This window comes from Centrocercus urophasianus, unplaced genomic scaffold, assembly GCF_019232065.1.
Source record: "Centrocercus urophasianus isolate 14NV4802_14NV808 unplaced genomic scaffold, USGS_Curo_1.0 seq_17, whole genome shotgun sequence".
Taxonomy (NCBI): domain Eukaryota; kingdom Metazoa; phylum Chordata; class Aves; order Galliformes; family Phasianidae; genus Centrocercus; species Centrocercus urophasianus.
Genome location: NW_024884722.1, coordinates 27,782,842 through 27,793,953, shown reverse-complemented (window position 1 = coordinate 27,793,953; position 11,112 = coordinate 27,782,842). Strand labels below are relative to the sequence as shown.

Genomic DNA, 11,112 nt, shown 5'->3' with positions numbered 1-11,112 from the left:
CCAATTGCAGAAGCAATTCTTTATCTGGCTGAGAGCAGTTTCCCATGAACCCTCAGCCACAACACAGCCCATACACCATTGGAGTTTCTTATACAGCCACTGCAAGCCAAGAAACCTGCACAGCTCTGTTCAATAATTCCTGACAGGCTTCAAAGGATTGCTAATTCCAGACCACTTCAAAAAAAAATGCAGAGTATTCTCTCACACTTTTTCTTCCCTCCCTTCTGTGAGCCAGTCAGCACCTGTTGGGCCATAAACAACACAGCAGCTCTGAAACAATCCTGAACAGCTTCAATGCTGAGGGCAAGAAAGTCCCATGGACTTGCTCCATGAAGAGTCTAATGCCAAATATTATCTGGAGGCAATTAGTGTGCCCATTGCTGGCCAGAATTGTGGACTAATAAGGGTTAACTGCTCTCCCTGTCTCCCCCCCTCCCTGTGCTTCTGTCAGAGCCCTGCTCTGCTCTCCAGCCAGGCTGGGCTCAGTGCTCCAGCATTCAGCATCTGCTGACAGTGAGCTGAGCCAGGTCCTGGGGTCGGGTGAAGGTGCACAGTCCCCCAGGAGCTCCAGAACAGAAAGAGCAGCAGCCAGAGGTCTGGAGATTGCAGAATTACACAAGTTGAAAATAACCTTTGAAAAATCCTAACCTAAATATCAAAACTGTTTCTCTTCCCTTGAAAGACGGCAAGCAATCTAACGACAATGCCTATTGAAGAGCCATATGGAAAAAACAGTTCTGTCCTGTTAAACTGGTTGTGCAGTTTTGTTTTTCATCTGTTTACAGAGATCTGAGAATTCCATGTTTTATTTTATGCTTTTTCAGCAAAGAAAGCGAGTGAACTGGGGCTCATCTGGCCAGAAACACAATAGGTAAGAACAGTATTTTTGTGTAACGTATTTCCAAGAGCCTGAGTGTACAGTGTTTGTGTAACTGAGCGAAAACGGTATTTAGGATGCTGTTCTCCTTGGGATAAGCTGATTATAGGTTGGTTGGTCACTTGGTTGGTTTGTTTTCCCGGACAAGAAAAGCTGAGCTGCTATAGTATCAGAGTGGTGTGCAAGATCCTGGCAGTTAAACAGTAAACAGACTTTTTTAATCCTCTCCAAAGCAAAGAGCAAAACAGTTTCCACTGACAAAGGTAAAGAAAAATATTTGGGGTTTTATTTAAGCTACAGTTAGAATAGAATAAGAACCAAGTGGCAAAGAAGTGCCTCAGAGTCATAAGGGAAGCTCTGCTAAAGAATAATTTAAAAAATATTTTCAAGTTTTCTTTCAACTTGTTCAGACATTTGTTTAATTTTTCATTGAGCCAGATGCAAAAAACATTGAAGAGACCTTGAAAAAAAGAATAGTCTAACCCTACTAGGACATTAAATAAGGCATTTAAATGTTCTAGTAGCGATCATTGTAATAGCCTCACCAATACTAAAGATATACACTAATTTGAGAATCACTGATGAAGATTTTGTACATGAAAGTCTACAGTGCTTTCATTGCTTTGCTTAAATGTGACGATCTTGAATGGGTTTACAACTGAAATAGCCCCTTCATGGACTCAGATAAATTGTTACAGGCAGAAGCTGAGTTGTTGATTTAGTCCAAGTCAAAAGCTCATTTCCAAACGTGACAAGGAAAGGGCTGATCTAAAGCAAATGTTACAAAGGACTGATGCTCTGCTTTTTATGTTCTTTTTGTCCCTGGCTGTTAATCTGATAAAACCAGGATCTTTACTACTTCTTGTTGTTGGTAAGATACAACAAAATACTACCTCTCCCCCCACCAAGAAAAAGATAAACACAAAACTCTGAGCTCCTGTAGCTTTCCAAATCCTCAACTACAACTGCCACCTGTTTTAAAGGTCTGCACCTTTTTCACTTTTATACCTTTTCCACTTGTGTATTTTCCTTTTCTGAAGCAGGATGTGGCAGAGAGGAGAAAGTCACAAGAATAATTAATAATTTCATGTTAACAGTGTATTACCAAAAGTTCTCATCTGGAGCCTCCTATCTGCATAGTTCAGCACAATGTACACAACTGTTCAAGCAGCATCAGCATTTTTGTAGGCAAGTTCTAGAAATACTTGAGCAGCTTAGATTTCTTTCAAATGTTTGAAGCTGACAATTAAGCCTCTTTGCAAAAGGAGATGGGCATATATGATTTTTGATACCTGATATGGTTAAAAAACAGAGTTGTTATGGTTCTAGTGAGCAGCAGATGTAGCAATGGCCTGGAAACAACACAGTTATGAAAGACATGTTTAATGCACAGTGATTTATCCAGCTACATTTGTCCACCTTCCTCACAGTAAGACATTCATCTTCCAAAGTAGATAGACAAAAAAAAACTTACAATCCATTTAGAACCAGTTTAGGGCTGGTTATCAGAATCTAACACTTTCCATGGAACAGGATCTCATCCAGCCCTGAGTAACTTCTTTTGATCCTCCTCTTCACATGTCCTTATTGCCATGACTGATTTACAATCTGTGTGAATTAAAAAAAATAAGATGACCTCGGACAGAAGGTATGTCTGGGGTATAGTGACACCCTTTAAGTTCAGAAGTCACATTTCTGTTACGGATAACTCAGCTTTGAATTTATTAAATGAATTCTATAAGCAGGGAAAAAAATAATTTTATTCTCCACTCATTTTGTCAGTAGTGAAGCTATTCTCTGGCTGATATTGCACCTTGCCACATTAACTGCATATGTGTAATTTTACAGTTAAAGACTTTACAGCAGCTTTGCCATAAAATCTTTGCAGAGTTTAAAATATTTCTGAATCATAAGCAATTTAGCCATCTGAAGACTGTTGCTCAAATGCTTGGCTTGCTGTAACAGTAAATATCACTAGAAGAATAAAAGGAGCATCATTGATCATTTTCTCCTTTAAAACAACTTCCACTTCTCTTCACAGTACTGAAGATGTCCTGTGTCTGGTTTTATCTGCCTCTCTGCCTTCTCACAGCTGCTTGCCTGTGTCATTCCCTTAAAGCACCCACTGCCAGTTCCCAACAGAGCTTCGAGAGTGGTCTCTTCAACTTCTACCATTCCCTGATTCTTGCTGATGGTAAGGAAACTACAGTTCATCTGCTGAAGGATATCCCTAAAAGGTAAGCACAGATCAGCCACAAAGTCAATTCTTTTCTCATGTACTTTCCTGCAACACCAGCAGCCACACGCTAACAATCCAAGTCACGAACTGCTGTGTGCCTGCATAGCTCTGACATGTCTACTGAATTTACTGACACACCAGTGAAGTACAGGTGCCTTCCAGTGTACACTGTTGCTTTGCCCAGAACCTAGAATGACCCCCCTCTTTCTAGGCAGCTTTCTGTGATGGTTACAGAACTGGCAGGTTCCAACAGCAATCAGTTGCTGCATAATCAGTCTGGCTTCTGAACCACAGAAACATCAGCCTCCCCACAGCAACTGTAAAAGACAAGAATTTTATCTAGCACAACAGTGACCCCAAAATCAGTAAAATGCATGCAGAATTCTCTTATAATAAAGCATCTATTAGCATCCTGCATACTAGAGATGTCTTAGTTGAACAATACTATAAGCCTGTTAAGATCAAATATGAGTGTCATGTGGAAGTTAGTTTCTTCGTATCCTCAAAATACTTGCAGTTTTCCACCATATCTGAACATACACACAATGTAGATATTACAGCTGATAATCTCAAACAGGAAAGGCAAACTAATTAGCCTGTTCAGGAAGAGATGAACTTCAGGTGGTTTAATCAGAATCCTTTGACCAGTGGAACAGCACATAGAGATTTTGATGAATATTGAGCCATCTGGTTCATCCCCTGCTTCACAACTTCTGTTCTCCCAACACTCATTGCGTAGAAACTGAAACATGGCATATTATATAATGTGACATGCTTACAAAAAAAAAAAAAGCAGCAAAACTAGCTCTTCCTTTTAAAGGAAAATAGGCATTTAGATCTAAAAGAACAGTACATTTCACTGTTCTGTGACATAATAGGAAAATTCCTATTAGCAGGCAAACAAACCAAAACCCTTCAGTTTCACACGATCAAGTAAGAACCTTAGGAAGCCTAGAACCATGCAGACAGGAAACCAGAAGATGAAAAGATTTGGCTTATAAAAGACTTGAGAATGCAAAGCTGCTTCCAGTGAAGGTCAACTCCAAACAAATAGCCACATCCCCGAAATTAATGCAGACCTTTATGCTGATGTAATCTGTTCATAATAAATAGGTTTTTTTTTCAACAAACAAACAAAAATAAGTTGTCTACATTTAACTGCAGAGTGAGCTATCAGCATCCAAACATTTCCTGTGGCTGTATACAGCCACAGTTTACTGTTTACAGAAACAACAGAAAGAAAATGGGTGGTACAGGAAGCAAGACTTCACTGTAAATAAGAATAAAAGATTTACTGAGTAGATTGATGCTCCCTTGTACTACTAACACACCACAGCTTTTGTCATCCAAGCAAACTGGTTAGAACAGAGTTACCTGAAATTGCCAGTGACAGACAATCTTCAGGGTTGATCAGAATCATTGTATCTTCATCTTACACAGATGGAGACCAAAACATGCAAGAAGGTAAGAGAGAGCGTGCTCTCTAGGAGTCACTGTGGAACTCCAGTCAGGAAATTCTAAGGGAAAAAAAAAAATGTACCCAAGAGTTAGCCAACAAGTGGTTATCTAGAAGGTAATTAGTTTACCACATTCATCATCCAAAATAAGCACGTAAGTACTGAGATGCAATATTCACCTGAAATGTACTGAAATTCACCAGGGAAAAATATTGCCTGTGCTAAGTGGACAAAACCTCCAGGAACAACTGATGGATTAGAAAAAAGAACAATACATGTTCTTCCTGCAGGTGGAAGTTCCAGACATTCCTTATTTTGTTGCACTGATGCATCTCGAAAGTGAGCAGTCATTTCTATCCACATTGAAATGTCCACATCAAGAAAGGTACACTTCCTGTGAGTGTCAAACAGACCTGAATTTCTTCATGTTTCTCCTTGGATTCATATCCACATCTACAGGTATTACTTCGTTTTGGAAGAAGACACGGCCCTTGTACCTTTCACAATAACTGTGACCCCTTGTGATGCCCCCATTGAGTGGAGCATACTTGTGCACAAACCTTCAGCACGTTTGCTTGGGAAAGCAGCACAAGGTAAGATCTTCAGCCTACCTTAGAAGAGCTGTAGAAAGTATAAGTTACAAGTATTATACATTATCCAAGAAGTATTGTTACACAAAGTTCTTTACAGGCTTAAATATCATACTTGCTCCTTCTATAAACAGGCATCAGAGGAATTTGTCACAGGTGAAATTTGCAGTTCACTGGATTTTGCCAAAGTAGATTAAAAATTACATCTATACAAGTCAAAAACTCAAAAGTATCCGAGAACAACATGGATTGCTTCACAAACTCTTTGCACTTATCCAATTTTCTCCCTGCAAGTTTGTCTCCTGCGAAGAATCTAAACTGATAGTAGCAACATTTTCACACTGGAAAATGTTGCTTGCACCCCTTGATCTCCATGCAGTGTCCAAAATCCCTCTTCTCCCTGCATTAAACGAAGCAGGCTTTCCAATCAGCCCATGCTGAGTGAAGAGCTGTCTCAGCTCCTTCTCCATGGCTTAAGCCATTTCAACCAGTCACTTTCTGGATTGTTTCTAATTGATGTGCTGAAGATACAGCCTTTTTTTTTTTTTTTTTTTTTTTAAAAGTAATGTCACCTATCACAACAGTAGGCATTAAGCAAAGTTTAGCCTAAGAGGAAATTCCATTATTTTAAATAATTTCTGGAATTAATTCCCCCCAAAAAATCAGAAATTTGAGAGGTCCCACTAGCAAGTTCTTGTCAGACAGGCATACCCAACTAAGGAGTTAAATAAAATTCCTTTACATTAGTAAGCTTTCTCTCTTCATAGAAAAAAAGCAGCAAAAGTCTAATATAAAGAAAACTCCTTTCATGGAAAATGAATCTCCTTGAAGTAAAATGTCCAAAGAGAAATCTATGGGAGATGAAAATTGTAGGCACATAAGGCACCATAAAGTTCAAGACTTTTGCAAGTTGTTTTTATAATGATAGCCTTTATGAAAATCACAATAAGCACTGTTAAAAAGTCACTGAAATTTTACTTCAATAAATTACCAGTAGCAAAAAGCATTTGTAGTTATGATTATTTTCAGGGAGGAAGAAAGCAGGATGTTCCCTAACATATGAACAACAAAACCCAAGCAATGTTCAACATTCATTAAAGCAGATGTTGCAGTTCTGCTTCTCCTTGCAGGTGATCTCAATACACAAGATGTCTCAAAATTCCAGAAGGCTACAAGCATGATATCCACCATTTTCAACTACAAGGGAAATTCTGTAGAGACTTACATGGGTATGTCTTCTCAGTCTGCCCTTTATATGCTAGAGTTCTTATCTACCGAGCGTGACACACACATCACTGTGTACTTAACAACTGACACAACGTCTGGGCACCTCTATCCAGAACTTCCACTGGATCCACGCATAGATGTTATCGGCATTGGCCATACAACAGTGACTCTGACATGGAAACACAGTCCCTCTGCCTTGCAACACAGAGAAAGCATCCAGTACTGTCTTCTAGTTAATGAAAAGCACAATTATAAGAGCTTGTGTGCTGCTGAGACAGCAATCAGATTCTCCGGGATGAAAATGCCACCAACGTTAGCTTTGTCTCTCTCTCCATACCTTCTTGAACCACAGCAGGTAATGATATTATCAGACAGTGAACTGAGCATCATCAACAAAGTGAGCAGTGGAGAAGTCAGGCAGATATGTATGGGTGCCAAGAACACCTATACAGTGCCCGATCTCAGTCCCAGCACTCAATACTATTTTGATGTCTTTGTTGTTAATCTTCTCACAAATGCCAGTGCTGCTTACACTGGGACATTTGCAAAAACTCTAGAAGAACCTGAACCTAAAGTGATGAAGCTAAAAGATGGGAAGACAGTTCAGGTTGTACTGGATGGGAAAAAACAAAAATTGTATAGTTTGCAGTACCAAGCGAGGCACAAGAAAGTACAATTTGCCTTTCAGTTGTGCCGTGGTCAAGTACAGGTTCACATAACAAAAAATGGTAAAATAGTGGCATCAGAAAACATTCTGGGATTGAGGTATTTGTCACTGAAGGGAAAGCCATTGGACATGTACCTGGTGCAGCTAAGGTCCACAGAGGAATCCAACTCTTCTGTGAAAGTGCAGGTCTCCCCCCATTTCCATAAGCCCCTATTCCCACTTCTTCCAGAGAGCTTAAAAATCAAGTCTTTCAGTAAACTGAGGACTTGCAACTCTGTCACCATTGCCTGGCTAGGAACACAAGAGCAGAGCAAGTACTGTGTGTACAAGAAAAGAATTGAAGAAGATCAAGTATGGATGGAACTGAGAAATACAGACACGTGCTCTGGACCTGAATCTCGGCACAAGTCAGAGAAAGTGCTGTGCAAGTATTTCTATGACATAAATCTCCAGCGAGCTGTCACCACAGAGACTATCAAAGGGCTGGATGCAGGGACACTTTACTTGTTTGACATTTATCTCATTGGGCCATCTGGCATCCCTGTCAGATATCACAGCAAAGTTGTGAAGACAAGGAAAAAATGTTGAAGGTTCTTCCAGAGACACTTTGAAATGAGTGAACGAAGACTATTTCCAAAACCAACAGTAATCCATATCATAGCCCATACAGTTTAATACATGTCAACAAAAATATTCTAAAGCCATAATATTCTGCAAAGGGATTATCTTCATTCAGATTATTACACTTTTGTATCTTCTCCTGCATGCTTTTTTTTTTTCCTTCTCAGCTGCCTCACTGAGGCATCATGAACATGAAATTCATTCATGCACAGAGAAATAAAATACTCAGTGGCACTCATGAGTTAGATAGGTTACCCAAAATGCTTCTGAAATACAACACAGAAAATGGGAAAAACCCCTCAAGGAGCATCACTATTTTTAAGTTCTAACTTCCCACTGTGTGCAAGTCCATCAGCTAATGAGAAAATGAAAAATTCCCTAAGTCAAGCTGGTTTGGAATAATCAAACCTCCCCATTGCTTGAACAGCTCACAGGGATGGAGGAAATAAAGTCTGTGGAACTGTTATCAAGGTGCCTCCGTTCCACAGCTCAAGTAAAGCAGGCTGACATACCTTCTCTATTACCTGCATGCTAGCTTGACTTTTATCTTTATAGAGAAAATATTGTCTAAAAAGGGCTAAAACTTGGACCTGGACTAGTTCTGAATCCAGTTTTGCTGGGAGCATACAGACTGCTGTGCTGCTACCCACTGAGGAAAGAAATAAGGAATCCTGCTGTGGGAAGGTTTTTGTTTTGTTCTCTTAATATATAGCCTCTGTTATCAAGGCCGCACCCATCTCTGCATGACTCCGGAGAGTCACGTACTTGATCTCGACATCCCTAACCCAGCCTGTATCAATGGATGTGTTGCTTTAGGAAAAAGTAAATGTGGTTTTCCTTTTAAATATCAAGAAGGAAGAAGTATTTGTAGTACAAAGCCTCACAAACATGTTTTTTGTTGTCTGCTTCCTTGATTACCTTCCTTAGATGACAAAAGAGAAAGAGTATGAAAAATACTAAAAAATAAATAAATAAAAGTCTTCATAAGAAAACATGTTGAATTTCCATTATCAGCAGAAAATATTTTGCACATATGCTGTTGGCAGGTCTGGAATTTATGTATAAAAAGCTGTAATAGAGTGACTGACCCAAAGGTTGCTAGAGAAATCTTGCCTGCAATCCTTTCCTCTGCAATTATACTGCACAAAAACAAGCAATTAATTCCACTATTGTACATTTCAGAAGTTCACTTGCTATCCAGGATCAAGGTTGTAGCTTACTCTGAATAATTATTACCTCCAAACATGCTTGGAGGCACTTAGGACAGAATCTGTCCTCTGCATATAGACAAGCAATTAAACATTTCCTGCTCCAAAGACTTTATAACATCATGCTAAAGGGGATGTTCGCTCAGCCTCTGCATGGTGCATCCTGTCCATAAGCAGACTCATTAGTCCCAGAAGGGTTCTGGCCTTTCCATGTGATTAGCAGCAATGTGCAGGCCTTGACTAGGCTTTACATTCCTGCTGGCAGTATCCAGGATTGAGCAGCACTATGGCAGGAGCCATGTTCTGACCTCCTTCTACACTCCACAGGCCTTTTGGCTAATTACAGGGGCTGGCAGCTGCATTGCATTTTTCTAGGGCAAGCCTTCTCTTCATTTCGCTCCTGCCAAAATCAGTCTGAGCTCAAAGAGCAACAGAAGTCACCTCCACTTCGAAGTCTTAAATGTTTTCTTCTGCCTTCCTCTACTTCAGGCATTTATATTCTGGGGGAACTTAGTCTGACAAGTGACTATTAACCAGAATAATGAGAAAGGAAGAAAAGGAAGATAGTTTAGCTGCACATACGAAATACTGCTGATCTACAGCCCTTAGCCGATCAGATCATTAACCCCTGCTTTTGTCCTCTATACCTTTATCACAAAAACGTCACTGAGTGGAGACAGGCACATTGGCACCTTGCCTAATACCCATGCCTGTACTAAGGAATGGAGTATGGTATATGGAGTACGTTCTTAATAACTTGAGACTCCTTAGCAAATATCAGGTTTGTCAACCCCAGCTACGACATCAGCAGAGCGACAACTGGTGAGAGTGCTGCTGCTGGGTTCTCACTCACAGCAGCTACCACCCCACACCCCAATTTCTCTACAACCAGAAATCCTGTTCACAGGAGACACAGTTGGGCTGTAGAGAAGAACGTGCTGCTCTGCCAAAACCAAACATCTGTTATAAGCAGAGCAGGCAGCCTGCCCTCAAGGTAACAACCTACACTGCCCACGTGTGCATCCAGGCATGGTCTGTAGCACAGAGGCCAGCAGCAGCAGGGAATATTCCATTCCATTGCTCTTTCCACTGTGATTCTGCTTGTGTGCACCAGTCTGTGCAGCTGCTGTTAGTTCACTCATGCCTACAGCCTGCCCACGAGGCAGCTCTTGGGCACTCAGTTCTAAGCCAGGTGCCACTTTGTTCACTGCTGTTCTGGTAGCAAAGGCTCACATATATCCTTGCAGCATCCGAAGGCTCCATGTAACAGTGCTCCTGCCCCTACCAGCTGCTTGTTGTGCAGCTCCCTGCCCTCAACACCCAGAAGCCCTTTTGCTTTTAGAGCCATTTGGCATCTTTCCACCCTCTCTCTCTCCCATCTGAATAATGTTGGGCTGCTGCAGCCTCACCATAATCATTTCCCAAGGCACATTCCTCTTACACTTTTTGGCACTCTTCTTGCTGAATTTCAGGGGAAGCTCAGTTCCTTCAGTCTAGTCTGTCCTAAGCTACTAGGAATTCTTCCAATGTGTTGCCCACCCCTTAATCTGTGTTGTAGGAAATAGACTCTTCTTCACGCAGAAGATTATTACAGCAATGCTCTGCTTTTGTGGATCCCTTAAATTAAGTCCTCAACAGCTTTATCAGGCAAAAGTATTTTTCTTAGTGTGTCCTGGTGGGTCACAATCTCCATGCTTCTAGCTTTTGTAACCTCAAGTCCTGTCACAGCCAAAAACAAAGCCCAAGGTCATGCATATCTTCCCAAGTTTATTTTTATGGAAGGACTCCTTTTCTAAGCTACCATTCCACATAGCAAACTGCAGTCACTGTCACCAAGAGCAGGATACATAACATGAGAGAACAGGCTTCACATCCACTTCTCCTTTCTCTGTCAGCTCAGGCTCTTACATCACCTCCTGCACTCTAGTTACAAGCAGCAGCAATCAGTCTGTGACATAAGGAAACATGGGCTTTTTAAACCTGCCATTGACAAACCAACTCAGCAGGGAGCTCTTCAACACTCCCCAGTATTTCATCCAACTGCTAGAAGCTTCCAAACAACTTCAGAATGTAGCAGTATCTCATCCATATTCTATACTTCGAAATACATTGCTACCTAAAAGCAGTGACTGTCACCACTTTCAGAAATGCCACCAGCCCTTGAATTATTTATCTGATATTAAGAATCATCTTTTGTTCTTCCTTTTTTCACTATTATTTAACAAC

At 40.6% G+C, this 11,112-nt stretch overlaps 1 protein-coding gene across 1 annotated transcript; it reads left to right on the top strand.

The window, feature by feature from the left end:
• The first annotated feature begins 782 nt into the window (after nt 1-782).
• Nucleotides 783-7,700, top strand: LOC122160265 (protein NDNF-like). Its single transcript, XM_042818651.1, has 4 exons — nt 783-871; nt 2,919-3,114; nt 5,033-5,166; nt 6,294-7,700. Exons 2-4 carry the CDS (start codon nt 2,927-2,929, stop codon nt 7,643-7,645), a joined length of 1,674 nt encoding a protein of 557 aa, XP_042674585.1. The 5' UTR covers nt 783-871; nt 2,919-2,926; the 3' UTR covers nt 7,646-7,700.
• Nucleotides 7,701-11,112: the final 3,412 nt, after the last annotated feature.

Bases quoted from the DNA above. Each gene is read 5' to 3' on its own strand.
- LOC122160265 (XM_042818651.1), top strand. From the start codon at position 2,927: ATGTCCTGTGTCTGGTTTTATCTGCCTCTCTGCCTTCTCACAGCTGCT. The intron at 3,115-5,032 runs GTAAGCACAGAT...CCACATCTACAG, and splicing joins CTGAAGGATATCCCTAAAAG to GTATTACTTCGTTTTGGAAG. The intron at 5,167-6,293 runs GTAAGATCTTCA...TTCTCCTTGCAG, and splicing joins GCTTGGGAAAGCAGCACAAG to GTGATCTCAATACACAAGAT.